This window comes from Frieseomelitta varia, unplaced genomic scaffold (genome assembly GCF_011392965.1).
Source record: "Frieseomelitta varia isolate USP_RPSP 00005682 unplaced genomic scaffold, Fvar_1.2 scaffold_545, whole genome shotgun sequence".
Classification (NCBI taxonomy): Eukaryota; Metazoa; Arthropoda; class Insecta; order Hymenoptera; family Apidae; genus Frieseomelitta; species Frieseomelitta varia.
Window position 1 is genome coordinate 477256 of NW_025110307.1, and position 21945 is coordinate 499200.

At 25.3% G+C, this 21945-nt stretch overlaps 3 protein-coding genes across 12 annotated transcripts in view; 1 reads left to right on the top strand and 2 right to left on the bottom strand.

The window, feature by feature from the left end:
• LOC122533692 overlaps window positions 1–18495 on the bottom strand; it is a 62256-nt gene extending 43761 nt beyond the window's left edge. For 3 of the 9 annotated variants that reach the window (XM_043663648.1, XM_043663647.1, XM_043663650.1), the window contains exons 1-3: window positions 18182–18494; window positions 17627–17684; window positions 13894–14016 (exon numbers count right to left, since the gene is read on the bottom strand). In XM_043663648.1, coding sequence (XP_043519583.1) covers window positions 13894–13986 — 93 coding nt within the window. In that variant the 5' untranslated portion in view covers window positions 13987–14016; window positions 17627–17684; window positions 18182–18494. Of the gene's footprint in view, window positions 1–13893; window positions 14017–17626; window positions 17685–18181 lie in introns of all 9 variants that reach the window. The other 6 variants (XM_043663644.1, XM_043663642.1, XM_043663640.1 and 3 more) reach the window with 5 other exon arrangements.
• A 431-nt stretch (window positions 18496–18926) lies between these two features.
• Window positions 18927–19794, bottom strand: LOC122533678. The gene is given in 2 exon segments (XM_043663610.1): window positions 18927–19260; window positions 19262–19794. Coding segments are annotated over 2 exon segments (372 nt in total). The 5' UTR covers window positions 19597–19794; the 3' UTR covers window positions 18927–19223.
• A 350-nt stretch (window positions 19795–20144) lies between these two features.
• On the top strand, window positions 20145–21776 carry LOC122533690 (40S ribosomal protein S7). Of its 2 annotated transcripts, none has more exons than XM_043663635.1 (5): window positions 20145–20247; window positions 20645–20815; window positions 21092–21273; window positions 21341–21491; window positions 21668–21776. In XM_043663635.1, the coding sequence occupies exons 2-5, from the start codon at window positions 20645–20647 to the stop codon at window positions 21743–21745; spliced, it is 582 nt and encodes a 193-aa protein (XP_043519570.1). In that variant the 5' UTR covers window positions 20145–20247; the 3' UTR covers window positions 21746–21776. The 2 variants fall into 2 exon arrangements, with proteins under 2 accessions (XP_043519570.1, XP_043519569.1); XM_043663634.1 differs by having other exon boundaries at window positions 20239–20265.
• The last annotated feature ends 169 nt before the right edge of the window (window positions 21777–21945 follow it).

Sequence of the window (21945 nt, forward strand, 5' to 3'; positions counted from 1 at the left end):
ATACGATGCTTCAATATTTATTTCATTATTCAAAAAACAAGATCTTTTTATTTTTACTTTTCAATTTATGAAGCTGACCTGCATGGCTTCTGAACTATTTCTTAAATCGTGAAGGAAATCTAAAAATACGTATCCAATTAAAGAACAGTTATAAACTTAATTGATAATAAATTTGCTCCCCTGTGAAGAATGAAAAATACAACTTATCATTTTCTTCCTCTAATTGCAAGCTAGCTGATATATATCTTATTTGATATAAAATTGTAAAAATGTAAGACCTCGTGTAACAATATAATCTACAACTTCTCACTCGTCAATACGCAATTAAAATTATTGTGCAAGAAAGCCCAGCTTTACGTTCGAATGATTTAGAAATGGTTACATTTATATTTTATCGATTAGGTGAATACTTCTTATACAATTTTGGGAAATCACAAGATTGAGGTATTTTTTTTTTCTTTCTTTAATTAATTTTAGTTTTGTTAATTTGATGCCTTTCTAAGTAAGTTTTTCTTCTTCTTTTTCAGTTGAACTATTTATAACATTTTACTGATTGCTCTAATACAGTTTGTTTCGTTTTCATTAAAAATCTCATCATTATATGTATCATACATAATTTATATATATCATATTCTTTTTTTATCTTTTATATGAATTACTATATTATATATATAATGTAATATTTTCATTTCAGTTTCTAATGAAAATTGAATCGGTTTTAGGAAATGTAGAAGTTCGCTTTAAATTTCAGACAGACTTGTCTAACCATTAATTAGTACTACGCCACACAATGAATTTAAATCTCTATTTTTAAATCAAATATTTAGAATAAGTGCATGTTCTTCTTAGTTTAGGTATCTATAAATATACTGCTTGTTTTTTTAGCAAGTAGTGCCCTACCTAATGGTAGACTCGTGTTTAAACATACACTCTTTTCAGGCAAATCAGAGTTTTGTTATTTTAATAAATATTACTCTATCTCTGCAAAATTGTCGTATTATATCTCAGTACATGTATCAATAGATTAATTTTTCCTTACAATAAGATATTAAATTCAAACAGAACCATAATTAGAGAAAGCAAATCAATCTGTGTACATATTTAATCGAGCTACGTTCTTCCAATCATTTGCGACCCATTTATACTTCTCTAAAATTAAAAATATTTTAAATTTAAATATACACAATTTTTCAATTAAGCTTCATGTTAAATATCTTATATAATGTAATTTGTCTATTTACTTGATATTTGCTTATTCAGCATTAGAAATTATGTGACTATTGAAATGATTCGACAGTTTGATTTTACAATCGCGTGCCATTTGTGAAGATGACTGTACATCTGCGTCTCTTTCGTACTCGTTTACGAGTACACGCGTGATTGCATGAACGCATACATTTTGACTTATGACGATATTGTGTGAAAGCATACACATCACGGAACACGCAACGAGCGGAAAATTAAATGTCAGACGAAGAGTTTGTATCTGTCACGTGTAACATATTAAGACGTTGTGTTTTTGATAATTAAGCTGAGCTCTTGAATGGTCCATTGAACGTACTACATACAACTACTCATATTCATTAATCACAAGATCTTTCATTCATAAGAAATAAAATTATATTATTGCATGCAAGATATATGTATATAATGTCTCAAAATTTTATTGTAACATAAAAGTATCAATATTTTAAAATATTAAAAATTTCAAACTTTCTTATATTTTATTTTTATTAAGGACGAAAAGTAAACAAATATTATCTTGTATTTTTCTATTTTGTAAATATAACATAATTTTACGTATCCGTTGTGTATCATAATTTATCGTTTCATTAGAAATAAAAAATAAATTAAGAATTCATATGTATATAATAGAATTATGTTGTAGAATTAAGAATTTAATAAATGATGAACATTTTTTAACAGAAATAAACAAAATATTTATATTCAAATTATTTTTGTATTTAATATTTAATCGAATTTCAATCTTTGTATTAAAACAAAAATTTTGTAAGATGATACTTAAACGAAAGATTTGTAAAATGTTTTATTCTCTGCACTTGAATAATCATTAAAATATTTTATATTCTGCTTTAAAATAAATGTCAACACATTTCATGGCAGTTTTTTCTTATCTATAAAGAACTACGCATTACTGGCGGTTTCCACTTACATTTCATATTACATGTTTATTGATATGTTAGATTGAGGACAGTTTGATCCAATATCTAATTTCTTATAATCTTTGCTTTATCCGTAAGAAATTATTAGAAATTATCGTTCTAACATACTTGCAGAACAACTTTCTTATCTTATCTTTTTCTCTTCTACTTTTACACTTTAAGAAAGCAAAAAATTTTTAATTTTTCTGATAAAATCTTATCTTTCTATTGTATAAACATTTTTTTATATTAATAACTATATTCGAATTATATATGATTTTAAAACAAATTATATAATATATGCGCACTCTTTATAATTAAGAATCGCTCTTATTATTTATAAATGCCCTTTGATACTATCGATTATATTTTCATAGCTATAGAATATATATTATGGGCGTGACTATAAACAAAAAATATATCATTATGTCTACAGAAATAATTATAGTCGTTTTGCTTGGAATATACTTGCATATATATTTTTAGTATATATATTGAAACTTAAACCTTGCTCTAGGGAGCAATGTACGCTGTATGGCACAGACACGAAAATGCGAATCGAGCGAGGCTCGGTATTATCACCAGCTCAAGTCGAAGAAGAGGATGTAAAGAGCATGTACCATGGAACTTCACACAATATCCCTTTCAGACAGTAGGATAAGCCCTTGCACATTCTTAACTAGAAGTCTCACTCAGTCTTGTGCTCTATACAGTCCTCTTTAGAGAACTAGTGCTACTACTTGAATGCTCTTCCCTCTAGTCTACCCTTTGCTCATTAATATTATAACTTCAACCCTCGGTCAAAGTTGCATGGTGAAAGAACTTCACCTCTCTTTCAATGAATATACTTGTACATTTAATAAAATTTTCATCCCATCTTAATCTAAATATTAACTTCGTGTAAATATTTGCTCTTATTAATCCCTGGTACCTCACTTCTGCTTTTACAATGAATTTTATAGTATAAAAACTATACCTTAGCAATATGTAGTAATGATAGCATACAAGGATGATCCAAAAATAATTAGCATCTTAAATATCTCTCTAAGAAAGGAGATACGGAAAAACTTTGTTAGCAGCCGTAATATGGCAATAATGATGAGTGTTAATTTTTATTGGGCCACTCTGTATAATAATCTGTATGACAGTAGTATACCAATAATTTAACAGTTCAATGAGAATATTAATTAATAAAAATATCATATTGAGACTCTAAATCAAAAGTTCTCATTTGTTGAAGGCAGAATAAATAATATTAAATAGTAAAAGTGTGACATCATTTTTTGACAATGATTATAATTAATATATAAGCATGAAATGTATAATTTATAACTAATGTATATAATTATATAAGTAATTATAATGTATATGTATATAATTTTATATAATTATAAATAACGTAAATGAATAATATTTACAAATAATATATAATTACAATTAAATCATAATAGATTTATATTTGGAATTTGCCTGTATAAATTACTATATTTTTAAAAAAGAGGGTATATTTCGAATTTAGAATAACAAATAATTGATAACTGAACTAAAAGTAAAGTATTTGATAGAAGTTTCGTTTCTTTCATTTTCCGAGATAAAAAGAGTGAAAAAAAAAACATGTTTCATTCGGATGACGCAGACTGTGCACACGAGAAGAGGGAACATTCTCGTTGAACTTGGCAAATGCAAAAAGATAACACTGACAATTAGCATGACGTAGATCAGATTCTTCTCTAACACTATCGTAAGAGCGATGAGTCATCACACTTTAACACGAATTTTTCTCTCTATTTTTCAATTTTCCTAGCCGCCGTTGTATATTACTTCACTGTGTCAGCATTTTGTAACATAGGTCAATTAGCTATACATCCACGTCAAACCCTCGTTATAAAAATATGTCAAAATATATAGAATGTACGTATTTTTATAGAATATAAATAATATTAATTATTTTTTATTTAAAAATAAATGCTGTTTGAACTAAAAGATAATACAAAATGAACATTCATTACAAATAATAATTTCAAAATGTTGATTACAAATGATTTAGAAATAAATGTTCTTTGTATTATAACAGTACATAATAGTACAGAATAGTATAACAAATAAAAATTTATTACGAATAATAATAGTAATCTTTTTATAATAAAACAAATTTCATTTTAGGTATAATTTTAACTCTATTCTTGTTTAAATTTCAAATAGGTGATGAATTGAATTTATGATAGTAACAGGAAGGCTCATTTGTCAAAATTAATGTACTGAATTAATTAATATTAATATTGAATTAATTATAACATCCTTATAAATATTCGATTCAACTCAAATTACAATGTTTATTATCGAAAAATTTACTATATCGGTTTTATTTATTTATAAGAAATTTAATCAAAAAATTAATCTATTTAATATTCCAAGAGTCTCCTGATTTAATTAAAAGTTCAACTCAAGAAGAGCTATAAAATATGTATCCGTTATTTTACTAAAAATAAAGAATAATTCGAGTACCGGTATTCTATGAAAATGGTGCTCATATTAAAGTACAGTTTTCGTAATTATATTACGTACGAGTATTACACGAGCTTTTAACGAAGCATGAAATTGACATGTTACAACTAACATTTTTCATTTCCATCGCGAGTTGTCAAGAGAAAGAATCTAATAAATGAAATCATAATATTGGAAAAAGTATAGAATAAATCATTGTTAGGCAATAAAATTAAGCTTGATAAATCTTGTAGTAATATCAAAAATATTAATTTAATTTAAATAGTAATTGAAATAAGTTAAATAATAGAAAAATTAAATATTAATTTACCCTATAAATAAATTATTTGCATTCTACATGAAAATTTTTTGTTTTTTATTTTTTATTAAAAGAAATTAATAGGAGTAATTATTTTTAAAACTTTATAAAATTTTAAACATTATATTAAATATGTTTTTTCAACTTATTTTTATTTAAAATTAATATGTGTAATATTTTCCGTAAAGTATAATTCTAAAAAAAAATAATATGAAATATGAATATATTTTAGAAAATTATTGAAAAATATTAAAGGTAAAAATAAATATAAATATTTATAAATATTTATAAATATTTATCATTCTGCACTGTTCTGCCATCTGGCGGTACAATCGTAGACTCTCTCCTTTTAGCAGTACGTAAATTCTCTTAAGGTAACTATCTCTGTCACAGACGAGATATATGAATAAGACATTACTACAAACGAAGTAATATATGATCTGTGGAATAATGTTACATCTACATCGAAAATTATTAAATTAAACGTGAATGCTTTCTTATTTGCATAGCTACTCTTAAGAGACGACTAATTTAATTTACGACGACAACTGTAATATAATGTAATATAATTATTTTCTCTCGTCTGTCTCTGTGTTTTAATAATAAAAAATATTTTAATATTACATTAAAAATATTCCTATATTTCGTTTATTCTCAAAAGCGTATATGAACACAGAATTTCTTTTAATCATCAAGAGAAATTTTCTATTACTGATCAACTCTTTGTTATACTCTCTACTCCTCTAACTTAAAGTCTGCGCTCGAATTCAACTACTCATATATATATATATATATATATATATATATATATATATATATATATATATATTTAATTACACACATGTATGTACGGCTTAGTTCTCAGTTAAGACATATTATACATACTTCCTTTGTCATACAGCGGATGAGAAAATACGGATACCTTTATCCTCGAAAATTGTAAAAATTTAAACGTCTCTAAAAATATTGAAAAATTATAATTAAATCCACCAAGGTCTTGAAGATTGAAATTTTCTCTTTACAACGATCCCTTAGAACTTGCTGTAAGATTCTTTTTCACCATTTTATTGAACTTTGAATATTAGATGACAAAATGTTACGATTGCTCGATGTTTTGTCACTTAATGCCAGTGTTCAAAGTTCAATAAACTGGCGAAAAAAATCATACAGCAAATTCACTGTATATATTTACTTATAGTAAATAGTAATATATTTACTTATAGTAAATAGTAAAATATTGTTATGCCTTAAGAAAGTCCTCACATGTCTAGAACATGGTATTATCTATAATATATAGCTATAACAAGTATTAGCTATTTCTTACTTTAATTTATCATTATGCATATTTCAATGCAATTGCTCGGTAGCATAATATACATATATAATTTCTCTCAAAGATATAAAAAATTATAATCTCCCTCTTAATAAATTCATCCCTAAAGAATAATAAACAACTGTTCGATCAGACATTCATCATTCAATCGTTCATAAATCTCTCAATACACGGCATACCCAATTGAAGAAATGGTTCTCAAATATCAATATTCATGTATGAATTCTTCCTAACAACACACGCACAGAACTTTCTCTGTAAAGAAGGAAGTGAACGTAAGGAAGAAAAATACCAATATTAAAAAAAAAAAATCATCGCAAAGAAATTTGACAAAAAACAGAGAAACTTCTTCTTGGTATCTCGAGCGTAGGTGTTCATCCTCCTAGTTTCACGTTCTTCTTTTTCATATTGTTTCCGGTTAGCGGATGCCCGCCATGAAACCAACTGGCATAACGGAGAACAATGGAAAGCGGATATAATGAAAGGAAAGAGCAAGAACTACGCTCGAGTGAATTAGCATCGGTGTTGAAGTTAACAATTAATTACTTTCACATATCACGACCAGTCATGCAAATGAATGTGAAAAGCCGTGCGAGAAACATAGGCGGGCAACATTCTTTTATAGATAATTAACGCACATTGTGTCAGTCACGTAAGAATGCTTGTATCATAGAAAGCATGACAACTGTTGGACATGTTCAAATAAATTGATACACCATGTACTAATAATAAGAAATATTCATCCTTGGCCAAAAGAAATGTATAAAAGAGTCAGGTTATTTACTAAGAAGAAATATATATTTGTTTTTATGGATAACTATGAAGATACTTAGATATGTTATTTAAAATTTATTTTTACTTCAAAAAATATTAGTAAAAAAAAAATAGTAATTGATTTGAAATAATTTATCAATGAATTCATTTTATATTATTTTCTGTTTTTTTTTTAAGATTTTAAGCAATTTTCTAACTTACAAGGATGTGTAATTTATAACATTTTTTAATTTAAATTTAATTAAATAATTGATTTAATTTTTTAATTTAAATTTGATATTTCGAACTGTTGGAAAGTTAGGAAAAACTACAAAAAAGATAAAATCACGAATTAAACATTTGCTTTGATGTAATACGACGTATGAACATATCCTAAAGATATAATTAATTATCATTACGAAAAATCTAATTTATTAATGACCTAAGATTTTTGAATATGAGCCTATACAGTATTTTTAAATGTAAATTTCATAATATATATTTGCAAACATATGAAATGTATTTTCTGAAATATATATGTACCATTCGCGAGAGTTATGATAGCTAACAAGGAAGAACATAGTACTATAGTACGTAGACCTTTACTGAAGTATGCAAAATCTGTAATCTTACGTCCGGAACTACACACACAGGCACTTAGGTAACGTAATTGTATGTGTTTAGCAAATAACACGTTTATATCATTACAAAATTGGACAGTACAAAATTTAATATTACTTTCTATATTGCACTATTGCTATAGGAATAAATGCGTTTATGAAACGACATATTTATTGTAAAAAAGTATGAATACATTTTTTTTTTTGAGAAATACTTTCTGTATTTCTTTCAAAAATATCTGGATACTTGTTCATTTTTGACAGGATATGATTTAATTATTTATACCAATATTCATAAGATATTAAAACTCCGAAATTTTATATTTATTCGTTAATTTTTTAATATTTTACACTGTTATACAATGTTAACAATGTTATTAAAGATTTTCAGTGAAAGGTTCCTATTACTGACAAATGATATTATGTTAAAATAATCGTAAGAAAAATTGTAAAAAATCCTGATATTGATTTTGTGTATTCTTTGAAAGTTATTAAAAATTCGTATCAACTTTATTGACAGACAAAATGAAAGAAGTAGTATTCAGAATTGAGGTAAGCGAAGACCAATTTGACTTATTATTCAGTTACGTAAGTTATATAAAAGTAGTTGTCAACTTTAATTAACTGTACGAGAAACAAGAGTACGAAAATTACTGCACAGGCGAAAACAATACATATTAATTACTAAAGTTCCTTGAAACGTGAATGAGTGTAACGTATGATCAGTAAGCGTAAAATAACGGTAAAGTTATCGCAGAAGAAAAATCATTTTTATCATTTGTTTTTTAAGCTGATTACCGATTTCTGTCACGTATGTTTCAACAAGTTTCAAATATATTTTCTACGGTAAAATCTTTATACGTATACATATCACATACTCGTATATGCATGCATACGCTGCATATCAATGTGAGCATTAGACCATCTACTTTCACATTCATTTCGATAAATAAAAATATATATTTGATGAATAAACTTTGAATATTTGAACATTTTGTTAAAACATTATAAATTCATTTTATTTCCTTAAAATGAGAGTAAGAGTGAAATATAAAAATTTGAAGATCTTTGAGAATTAATCGTATATCGACGGGAAGATTAAATCAATATTTGACATAAATCAATACCTCGTATTACTTATTATACATAATAATAATAATATATATATGTATATTAAAATAAAATAAGTACAATTTCAAATACCCGTAGGAACTGTACTAAGGACATTGAACTTTCTAAACGGATGACCTTCAACTCGTATCTCACAGAATCAACTTGCTTTTCCGCTTCATAAGTTATAAGATATAGGTATGGAATTGCGGTACGGTAATCGAAGTGCTGTATCAGATTCGAAGCACTATTCGTGCATTCGCATACACTGCAAGTCTACCAGTATCAGGCTGCAAAGAACACCGGTTAATAGAATAATAAATTCTCACGATTACTTCCTTACATAATCTGACTTCGAAGCATGTATTAAACGATCAAACCACAAATAACATATAATCTGGAGTGACGGAAAAGCCTTCATATCTGAGGTGAATATGGAATTTTCGGTGTTTTCGATTAATGGAATGATCATTTTTCTGTATTAAACTTCAGAATATAAGTATCCACGCATATATAAATTCTATATAATCAAAACTCAAACAAAATGCAATAAGCCGTTTTCTCGGAAACCATAGCATTTAATGACACTTTTTTTCTTAATTTCAATAATAAGAGGGTGCTGGTTATTTAGAAAATAAGAGATTTTTCTAAAATAACTGTTAGAAGATATATATACTATAAGAAAAATTGTTATTATATCGACTATATGATATAATTATAATTTAAATTATGTAAATACTAAATTATAACCATATACATACTATAAGAAAAGATTAATTTTATTTAAAATAAATAATGAATTAACATAAAAAATTTCCAAAAAAATTCAAAAATAAATCTTGTAATTAATCTTACTAGATTATTAGAATAAAAAGAAAATAAAGATATTATCATAAGTGCAGTTATATAATAATTAATTAAAGGAAGTGAATGCATTGGTTTACATATAAAACTGCAGTTCAAATTAATCAAATTATAATTTCTTCAAAACTGTGGAATTTAATTTTCTTAAAAGCATGTCACATTTCTACTAGCCAAAAATTGTAGTATCTAATAGGTATAATATATATAATTCAATCTAAAACGTCAAAACAAATTGTTGAACGAGTAACGCATAAAAAGAAGAGCCTTCAAGTGATTTCAATGTAGGAAGTATGTAATGTGAAAAAGCATGTACATATATTGAAATGCTACAAATGCTAGTAGAGTGAAAGGACGGAGAAGAACAAGAAAGCCTATGATGTATATTTTATTTAGCCAATAGCGTAACAATAGCAAAATTCCCAAAATTGCTTTGCCAAAATTTCTAGAATTGCATCCGATTGTGGTTAATTTATTACTATATACACACGTCATAAATCTTACGTTAAATGAGATATTCTCTTTCAATTTATCCTATCATACATATAATATTTTTTGTTTGTTTTTTCTATTTTATGTTACTATTTAAATACTATTCTCTATTTTAATATTATTATCATGAATTTGCATTAATCCCGAAAAATATTTCAAAGCATTAAAGTAATAATAATAACGCAGGCTTTGAATTTACCAATGTATTATTTTATAACATTACGTAGTTCTTTAATTAAATGATTTACTGATTAATAAATTTAACTATTTATTAAATTAATTTAATCCGTTAATTTAACGTTAAAGTCTATTCTTTTCTATTCTAGTATCTAAAGATGGTTATTACATATTTTTAAACTTCTCAAAAATTCTTAAAGCAATAAATTTTTAAAATTTTAGAAAATAAAGTTTCTTGTATAACAAAATTATTAAGCTGACTACGCTAATGCCTAGAAATTGCTATGTAGAATGTATTGAAAAGTAGGTGGGTATGCAGTTAGGATACATATTCACCATCCTTCAATACATGTTCTATTCGAACAGTTACGACTTTCTAAATTTTAAGAACATTTATACGACTAAAATTCGATTAGATCACAGCAAAGAATAACCACAAAAATTGCAACATTAACATAGAACATGAAATGAAATTAAATCTAAACGACGGGAAAGTAAAAATCATCATATGAAAGATGAAAGTAATACAAGTAAATATAATAAATGAAATAAATGTAAAAACAGATCCCCGCTCAATATTTTTAATATTCAATATTTATTATAGATAATAAAATCCTGAAATTTCGTGTATATTTTGTAATATAATTGGTAATATATTTTTTTATCTCTATAATATAATCTTTATTGTATTTGATAATTGTAATCACATGTTTATTGAATAAAATATTATTTCTAAATAAATATAATAGTTGTTCTAAGATTTTTAAGCAGAGATATTTTTATTTATACATTAAAAATGAATGAATACTATGTATTGAATCAATACTACACTTGACGATCTTATACATATGTGTAGAATAGTATGGTTTCAAAGTTATTCGATATCGTACGATTTGCATAGATGACAATTACTTTAGATCTCTAGATATTACTATGAAATTTAATATAATTGTCAATTAGATAATTTTTTTAACATCATTTATTTTCATAAAAGAATTCTCTCTCCTCTATATCTAATCCTACATAATGAATTTAGATATAAAAATTAAATATCAAATAATTTCAATCCGCAATTGATATTGTGGAATTATATTAAAAATTTAAGGCGTTTAATTTTATTCTCTCTGATAGAAACTAATAATAAAATTAAAACATTATGGAATATTGGGAGCTATAAAAATTTAGACATTTTTATATTGCTTAATTTTGGAATTTTTAATTTGATTTAATTTTATTACTTTATTATTAATCTCTGTCTGATAGATATGTGTAATCGTTTATAAACTTGAAACAGAACTAATTCAAATTCATAGAATGCTTTATTCCTCCGTTTATAAAATACCAGACCAATAATTGAATCCATCAAGAACATATACTGTTGCATACGTTGCTTTCACCAATTCATTCATGTTCCTTCAAGCGCAAATTTTATTCATATAAGAAAAGAAAAACGGAAATTGCTCGTTTATATGGACAACTTGTTTTGACTAAAATGTAAAACGTTTTTCATCCTTTTTTCTATAAATCGAATAAATCGATGAAAATTTAATAACTCAAATTTTGTTATATTTACTACATGTATATGTTTTGATATACATATATTATATTAATCATTATTAATATCTTGTAAAACATATTATTTTCTTTATAATTATTGCAAATTAAAACTTTTTTTTTTTAATGTTAAAATTGCACGAAAATTTGATATATAATATATAATGGATTAAAATATATAATAATAATATATATAATAATAAGTAATATATAATATTCTATTATTACGTAATATATATATATATATTACACATAATAATTTTAATATATATAATATATAATGAATTAAAAATATCTACTCGCTTGTTTGTTTTTTTAATTTAACAATATTTAACAAAATGTTTCACAAAATATTGTTGAGAACTTAATGAAATTTATATACCGTGCATAAATTCACTAATGTCCGAATATTTATGATGAATATTACATGTAATTCGTTAAATTTAATTTAATCATTTGCAATTATATGTATTTCTCTAATGTTTTACACATTCTTTATTAAAATTCACAAAATTTACGATAGTATGAAACATGATTAATTAAAAGAAAACCAATTGTTTACTTATAAAGAAGAATAACAAAGAGAAATGTCTTACAATAGTCTTCGATATTAATGTTCACCTTTATTCTTAATTTGAACGTATACACTTCGTGTATACTTACTGTATACACAAAACTAATATAATCATGTATTACAAATTTATTTTAATATCTATTTTTAAAACACCTGAATACTTGTGCAATTTCAAGATAAAGAATAACACATGAAATGAATACCACACAAAAATGTAATAAATAAATATTAGAATAAAAATAATATTTCTTCCTATTAACACAAATTTTATTCGTAAAATTGTCTAAAGTCTTTATTTTAGTAAAAATACTAGGAAAAATCAGCTAATGATATAAAGAGTTCTTTTCTAAGTAAAATACAATGATGTGAATTTTACATTGTTCGCGAACCGAAGTACGTAGCTATTATCAATAGGGTCTGTAAGATTTTATCATTTAACTCCAATAATGAGCTACATAGTTCATAGCACGCTATGTATTCTATCGGTATTATACACCATTGTATACAAGTTTAGAAATCTTGAAGAAACTACTAAGATTTATATATATATATATATATACCGGAAGTTGAAAAGAACTGTATTTTGCTCTACTAAAAATATTGCGTGAATTTCTTTCTTATCCTATACATAATTACGAATTTAATTTCCATATAACATATACATGCACCAAGAATTATTCTTATTCATAGCTCTTACAGGTATCTCACTTGTAATTAAGTACAAAATAACAGTTATAATAATAATTAATATTAATTATTTTTCAAATGGTTACATATTGATCATAAGCAAACTTTTCAACTAGTTTTCATTACGTACGATATATATACAATTATTATTATTATCTGTTAAATAAATCAAGCTAAATAAGTTAAACTGTAAATTTATTATTTATTAAAAATAATAAGAAAGTAATTCTCCCCCCGTTCAAAGGTAATAATTAGCTTATAAACAAATATTATTAACTTATAAACAAAATTATTTCAAGGCCATTTGTATATAAAAAAGATTTCTCAAACGATTTGCAAATTTGCAAAAACACCTAAGAATTATATCAATGCAATTTTCTCGATATTTAATTTCTTTCAATATTTAATTTAATACTCCATTATTCTTTTTATTCCTTCCTAACAGTTATATCAATCAACGAATTCCAATAACTTAAATCATCTTAAAGAATAGAATAGAACTCCGTTTATATAAACTGGACGTGAGACAAATAATTTAACTGGAGTTCATATAATAGACGCCCACTGATTCTCTTTCCTATTAGTGATTTTTCGTTCGCATAATAGGAGCTTAGATTTGAATAAATGGATTCAATCAGCAAAAGGTTTGTTCAATTGAGCAATGACCCGAAATTTGGTTCAAACAGATAGAGTTCATATAAACGGATTTAATCCTCATTAAAGGATTATTCTAACAACAGGGTGCTATTACTATTATTACGATTTACCTTGGTAGGTTTATCCATGATACGATAGGTGAGCGAATCGCGATGACCGGTTGCGATGACGGCGCCCGCCTTACGAGACACGCATTGCCCCATATAGATTCCCCAACCTTGTCCCAGCACAATCTATATGCAATCAAACAATCGTTAAATCGTCGTCTAAAATTATTACAAACATCAATACGTCTCTCCGATATCTTACCATAAAACCATATCCAGGAGCCAGTACCATGTTCAATGTTCTGGCTCTCCCGACTATGGATTAACTCACTTTTCTATTTCAATTAATCCTTAAAAGCTAATATGGTTGAAATTTCACACCAAAATCTTAATCTTATATAGCTCCGTAATAATATTATCTCGATGCTGTTTATAATAAATATTTTAAAATATAATTCTAAAAAATATTTTGTGTTTTATTTGACACTGAATAATAACGAGATATTTAATTGCATTTATTTCATATAATTGAAATATTTAGTCTGGAATACTGACGATAACTTTTAAGGATTTAGTTTAAATCAATATCGATTTTCTTCCATTAGTTGGCTTTTGTAGTATCTTATTTCCTATTTTAAGCAACGTGTTTACTAGTATGTTGCCGAAGAAAGCGTTAATTTTTAGCGAGTGTATATATACATATATGTACATGTATGTATTATGTACGTAAGACTTACAGTGGTGGACACAAAGGAAGCTTAAAATTAATACTTGTATATTATGATATTTGTATATATGATATTAAAAATTTGTAACTTTTATAGATTTTTTTTATCAAGATTAATATATATTCTTGCGGTCATATATTCTGCGATGCTATATTAGGTACACATTCATTCTTTTAATTAAATGTGCCTATATTTTATTATGGATTATTACATTTTTGAACTTTTTTTTATCTTATATTGTATGTCAATGTGTTCAAAAAAATTCGTGAAAAAAAAAGAAAAAATTAGATATAAACTTTGATATCTTTTACTAAATTAATATCATAAAGATATATCAATAAGTACTAAAAAAAAATAGTTTCTCACAAACGTGTATAAATGTGTAGATTTAAATAAAGTGTGTAAGTTACATAAGGATGTAGAAGATAATGTGCAAGATGCATGACAGAGATTAGAAAAACAAGTGGATACCTAAAGAATCGAGTAAGAGTGTGAACATCTGTGTAAAAATAAATACCGTATTCTATTACGTGTTCCAATACTTTAAATTTATATTTACACATAAAGAAATAACTGTTTAGTATTAAAATATTAAATGATTTAAATCTTTATATAAATCTCTGAATTGTATAAAACATTACATTAAAATTTGCATCAAAAATATTATTATTCTTATTGAAAATATTATTATTCTTATTTTATTACAAATTTCTTCAAGTAAGACATTAAGATTTAATATACTAATAAAAAGCAATAAAATTTTTGATAATTTTGAAATAGTTATTATTTTTATATCCAATCACATATTTATATGAATAAAATCTTCATATAAATGATATTTTTGAAATTTATTACGTTAATTTTAAAAGTGAAATTAATGATAAATTTAGATATTATACATATGACACTTTAAAGAGTAATACAAATGATTTAAACTCAATTACAATCCAGTATAACGATTTAAGGCTATGTTCTATTATACGTAATGAAAGTTATATATATTCAGTCGTAAAGTAAACTATAACAATGAAAATCATATTTTAAAATAAATCTATTAATTCGTTTTTAAAAATTTCCACTAGATTGTGGTAAGGAAATAAAAATTCAATCTAGTTTTAAAAATGAATGAGTGAGGAAGAATTAATGTTATTGATAATATTTCCTAATGTTATTAATAAATGAAGCAAAAAGTTAATTAACAGAGTTATTCACAGCTATATTAATATCAATTTTTGCTTAATACACAAATTTTAACTATAAATATCTAACGATAATTTTGCTTAAGAATGAAAAATACGAATTAATATAGATCTTATCGCAGATTATTATTTTATCTAGATTTAATCTAAAATCTCAAACTCTAAGATCTCAACAATAAATCGTTTAAATATAAAATAATTATACATATGATAACAAAATATAATAGATACACGCAGTTGTGAGCAAATAAAATAACACTTAAAAAATCCAGATATATAAATTCCAAGTTACACAATGTTAATTATTATTGAATATTATTAAAAAAAAAGTCGTACATAAATTTCTTATCTATATACAATTTTTCTGATTCATAATACCTGCAAGGTAATCAATTTCCACGCCTGTTAAAGAAACGATTCTTACTAGAATGCAAACTGAATACATACTTCGTTTACACTATTACAATCGTCAAAACACCTACATATGTATTTCGTTTTTCTTGTTTTTCAGTAAGTTTCCTAACGAGCAAAGACATGTTAATGAGAATTACGTTATCGTAATTTAAGAACACTTGGCGAATATACGAAAATGTATGTACAGGCAAGAAGTAATATTTTAGAAAAAAATTTAACTTTAAATACATCAATGGTGAAAGGTGGCGGTATGTCGTGATTTTAAGATGTAGGGCGATAAATAGCACTGACCCAAATCGCCTCATTCGAAGCAATCTCAATACATGAACCCGGTTTGTTTGAAAAGTGTTACCGATTTCTTGCACATGGGAACATCTGAACGTTTAAAATTGAAAACTACATTATAAAAAACCAAGACTAAAAATTATACATACGTAATATTATGTGTATTAAACAAAAGATTTTATCATTTATCATTTTTATCTAAATACTCAATTATGTCATATTAAAATTCTCCTGTTTAAAGTTTAAATAAAAATGTACTTATCTATTAATTGTACTGATTTATTAGATCAAATGTTATGAGAAAATAGATAATAGTTAATGCTAATATTACTAACTGATTCTTTTATAATAAATAAAAAATGATAAATTCAGCAGAAAATATACTTTCAGTATATCAAAATATACTTTATTATTTCCCTAAGAAAAAGGAAATAATATTGCCAAAAAGGTTGTCTAAATAAAAATAAAAACGAACGAATAAAATGAATTAATTCGCATCTAAGAAAAGATATTTCTTAGTACAAATTTCGGAAGATTCTTTAGAAGAGAAAGAAATATAAAAAACCACACACATATCCGCATTGAGATAGTGCAAATGAAGGACCCTACCCAGTTTCATATCCTGCAATCGATACTGGCCGAAATATCGAAGAGTCGATGGTTTGCAGCGTAAACTTCACACAAAAGGCACTTACAACATATTATCATAAATTATTTATAAATGGATAAAATTTTTTTGTATATATTACACTGTTTGATCTTATGCATATATTTAAAACTGATGTACATGTATTTGCATGTGTCGCATCAAAGTCGTTTTAAATTTCTTAAATCCTAATACTATTTACTCAATATATGTATATTCATTATAAACGTATATTCATTATAAACGTATTCCATACTTCGCCTAACGTACGAGCTAACTTATTGAAATTAGTAGCTAACTTATCAATCACATTTAAAATATAAGATCATTCCCCCAATTGAGATACAGAGGTTAAAAAGAACAGAAAGAAAAAAGAAAGAAAGCAAAATAAAAATAAAAATGAAGGATTTTGTTAATTGAGCACAGAAGAGATAGACCCTGCATTACGCGTGCACTTTACGTAAATACTTCTTATCAAGAAGTATAGTCCGACACCGTATTGTAACATACTTGCGTTTACTCACACAAATAAAATTCCGTGTGGCCCTATGCCTGGCCTGTTGTATAACTGTCTCAAAAACACTGGAAAAGATAAATTGCCCTTTTTCAAACAAAAACTTGTGACGAATGTCATCGAGTTTTGGCCCAAAATAGTGACGAATCTCTCTATTTGCTTAATATCATAACGATTCGTCATAAATACATCGCAAACAACGCATATTAAAAACTAAGGCACTACATTCATTGTTTACATATAAAAAGTCATCATATACCTAAGTAAATTCAACTGTCTCTTCCTAGTTTTTCTCTATATGAATATTCATAAAACACAAATTAACGTTGAATTAATTAATTAATTACCAAACTCAAATCGGTTAGAAAATGTAGAAATATAAAACAATGTGTTTTTATTTATATACAATTACTATCGAACACTAGAAAGGAAACGTAAAACATCATGACGGATTTCCTTCAGTTTCAATAAAATTTTGTTCATCTTCTACACGAGTTTTTTTACGTAGATAACATCGAATTCTTAAAGATGATATTTGAAATATTATTTGGAATAACAAACTCACCTCTTTTTGCAGAGTCGAGTCTCTCAAGTAGATTGCGTGAAATCGTGGTATGCATCACAAAACTTAACACTGACACCTACGAATGACAACGTGCCGATCGCGTGACGCGAGGATACGAGTTGTATCCTCGATACACAGTACGTAACAGAACTACTATACCACCTGTCACTCAGCATATTCGATAGTACGAAACATGCGTCGTGATGTCATACACACCCCACCAAACGATGAACACCAATGAGCATATAGCAGACAGACCTTCGCTTCATATCACGCTTACAATACCGCCCTCTGTTGTATATTACCAGAACATTAATTTCGATAACATTAAAATCAACATAAGAAATTACACAATGCTACACATATAAACACACCACAAATTTTTAATATTTTTAATATTTTACAATAAGTAAATATTTTTACAAATGTCAAATTAAAATAAATGTACTAATATTTTTATTAAATAATTTTTGATACTTAAGTTACTTTAATTTGTACTTAAGTTTGTTACGTCTCTTATGTAATAATACCATACATAGAATATAAAAAATTATATTATTATATTGGGTACTTTATTTGTCATTAACTTATAACAGTACTAAAAAAAAGTACTAAAATTTATCATTAACCAATGCATTAAAATAGCTATTAATTATTATTTGCATTTATTTCTATAAGAAAGCTAAACAATTAAGTATAGTACACAAAAAATAATCAACGAGATATTAAATAATATTAATACAAATAAGCTATAAGGAAATATCTTTATTATAGATTCTTAATTTTTGTTCAATTATAATGCTTTTGAAGCATTTGATGAGCACTTGCTATTTATGTTCTGTTCAAAACTGCCTATGTTCCATTCAAAAAATAATGACATTTTATTGCCATTATAATGTTATATTATTCATATATTGCAAGTTAATATATAAGCGTAAATTACAAACATGTATTGATTGCGCTATACATAATATTTACACGTCATTCACATTTAAGGAAACATATATAGCTACATATATTTATACATGTGTAAATTACAATTTCAAATACTTTCAAGTTTGGAGTTTGATATATGTTCAGTTTCTATCATTATTTCTAAGCTTCATATTTGTATTGTACATAGCTTTCCTAAATTCTCTTGCCTCGCTCTTTAATTTTATTTCATCATATGCACAATAACATGCACCAGTAATTCCTATTACACCATAACTAACTACTCCCATTCTTGTAGAGAATCTTGGATTACTTGTAAACAAAAATGTTATTAAACCACAAATTATGCCACCAGAAATAGCAGATATCATAGCATTTCTTTGACAACGTGTTTTAATTATTGGTTCACCAAAAAAGGTGAAAGACTTCGATTGTTCATTATTTTGTCCAGAGGTTTCCATGGTGATATATAATTTAAACATTCATACGTTTTATTAAATTCAATAAGAAATGTACACGTTATGAGACACGTGCTATGAACAATTTGTGATGACTGAACCATATACATATCATGTTTTGAACTAAAATAGATGTATATGTATCTATCGAATTCACTTTTATTTACAATAATTTTCAAAAACTTAAGAAATACAAAATAAAACTAATTTTTCGAAAGCCGATTTTATATTATTATGTTGTAAATGTGTATATAATAATAATTATGATTTACTAGGAAATTTTATATTTATTTACTATTTTAAAAAATTACTAAATCTATTTAAACTTTATCGCTAATTGTTATAAAAGTGTACGTATTAAAAAATATTTATTGTAATTATATTCTATGGAAGACATAATAAATATTTTTAGAAATTAAATTATCAGAAAATATTTTTAAATACAAATTTTTTTTAATGAATTTAAAATATTTTTTAAAATGTAATTAATGATATAATGGTGAATGAAAGATTGTATTTTTATACTTTATATTAAATAATATATGTAACTAAAAATATAGAGTTATTTTGTGTATAGTACATAATAGTTGGTATTTTGTGTATAGTACATAATAGTTGGTATTTCCTGCCTATGGAAATGTTGGATCTTTTACATGCGGCCTGGATATCGTCAAGGTACATATGCGAATAACAGTTTAGTTTTTAGTTAAAAACAAAGTTGAAATATATTAAAAAATGTTAAACGATACTTTGCATGTTGTTCATAATATAGCAATTTATTAAACAAACTAGTATTTTTTCTTGGATCGCATATATAAGATGTGATAAAATTAGATTCTATTGATACAATGTTCATATTTAACAGTACATCCTAATTTGCAGCACTGCTCTAAATTATATCTGCATTTATATATGAATTCCAAATAAAGTTTCTGTTCTATATTTTAAATATATATTTTATATATGAAATTATTTAAAATTTAGAGTATCTAAACAAGAAAAAACCTTAACCTAAATATTTTTCTAAACAAGAAAAAACCTTAACCTAAATATTAATCTAAATATTTTTCAGATGTTCACAGCAAACGCTAAAATAATAAAAAGTGGCGGAGCCGAACCTGATGCGTTCGAAGCCAGCATTTCCCAAGCTCTATTGGAATTGGAAATGAACAGTGATTTAAAGTCACAGTTAAGAGAACTTTACATTACTAAAGCACGTGAAATAGAAACCAATAATAAAAAGGTAAAATGACATCCTATTTTACAGAATTACTTTTTAATTATTAATTTAATTAACTATGATTGATCATCAATTTAGTAACTGCTACTAATAATATTAATCTTAATTACAAATATACATTAATTTTATTTAAAAACTATACAATAAAGAATATTTATAATTATAGAGTTTTTGTTATAAATGACAAAATAGTCTATTAAATATCTACAAAAAATATTTTGACCATAAAAACAATTATATAAATATATATAATATAAAATAAATTAATATTTATTTTAGTGCATTATTATATATGTACCCATGCCAAAGTTGAAGGCATTTCAAAAAATTCAAACCAGACTTGTTCGTGAATTAGAGAAGAAGTTTTCTGGAAAACATGTTATGTTTGTTGGAGAACGTAAAATTTTGCCTAAGCCAACAAGAAAAACACGTACGAAGAATAAGCAGAAGAGGCCAAGGAGGTATGTTATACTCTTACCAAAAATATTTGTGTATACATTATTATAAAGTAATAAATGTGTTTTTTAGTCGTACCTTAACTGCAGTGTATGATGCATTGCTGGAAGATTTAGTATATCCTGTAGAGATTGTTGGTAAACGCATCAGAATTAAACTTGATGGTACACAGCTTATAAAGGTTCATTTAGATAAAAATGAGCAAACGAACATTGAACATAAGGTAAATACATTTCTAATGTATAATAAACATTTTTATATATTTCTATATTTTTCTGAACATTTTAATATATCAAATTCCATTTTTATTTGTGTAACTACCGAGTGTAAATTAATTATATTTACATTTTATTACTTCCAATTAATGTAAAGTATCTAATACAATATTTCATTTTCTAGGTTGACACCTTCGCTGCTGTCTATAAAAAGTTAACAGGCCGGGATGTAACATTCGAATTCCCAGAAACTTATGTATAATTTGTGTAAAAAATAAAAATATTTGAAATACCTTTTTAAGATTATTATTTTTCATATCCTCAATCGTGAATTCATAATATTAATCATTAAAATTTGTTATTCCTAAATAACAATTTATAACAAGTATTAATCTAAATGATTAGAAAATTAAGTCAATTATAATATTAATTGTTAATATATTCAATTTAAGATAATACAAA

What these genes read in the sequence shown, in the direction of transcription:
- LOC122533690 (XM_043663634.1), top strand. An exon ending in TAGAAACCAATAATAAAAAG is followed by an intron (nt 20,816 to 21,091) that starts GTAAAATGACAT and finishes TATTTATTTTAG; the next exon opens with TGCATTATTATATATGTACC. An exon ending in AAACGAACATTGAACATAAG is followed by an intron (nt 21,492 to 21,667) that starts GTAAATACATTT and finishes TTCATTTTCTAG; the next exon opens with GTTGACACCTTCGCTGCTGT.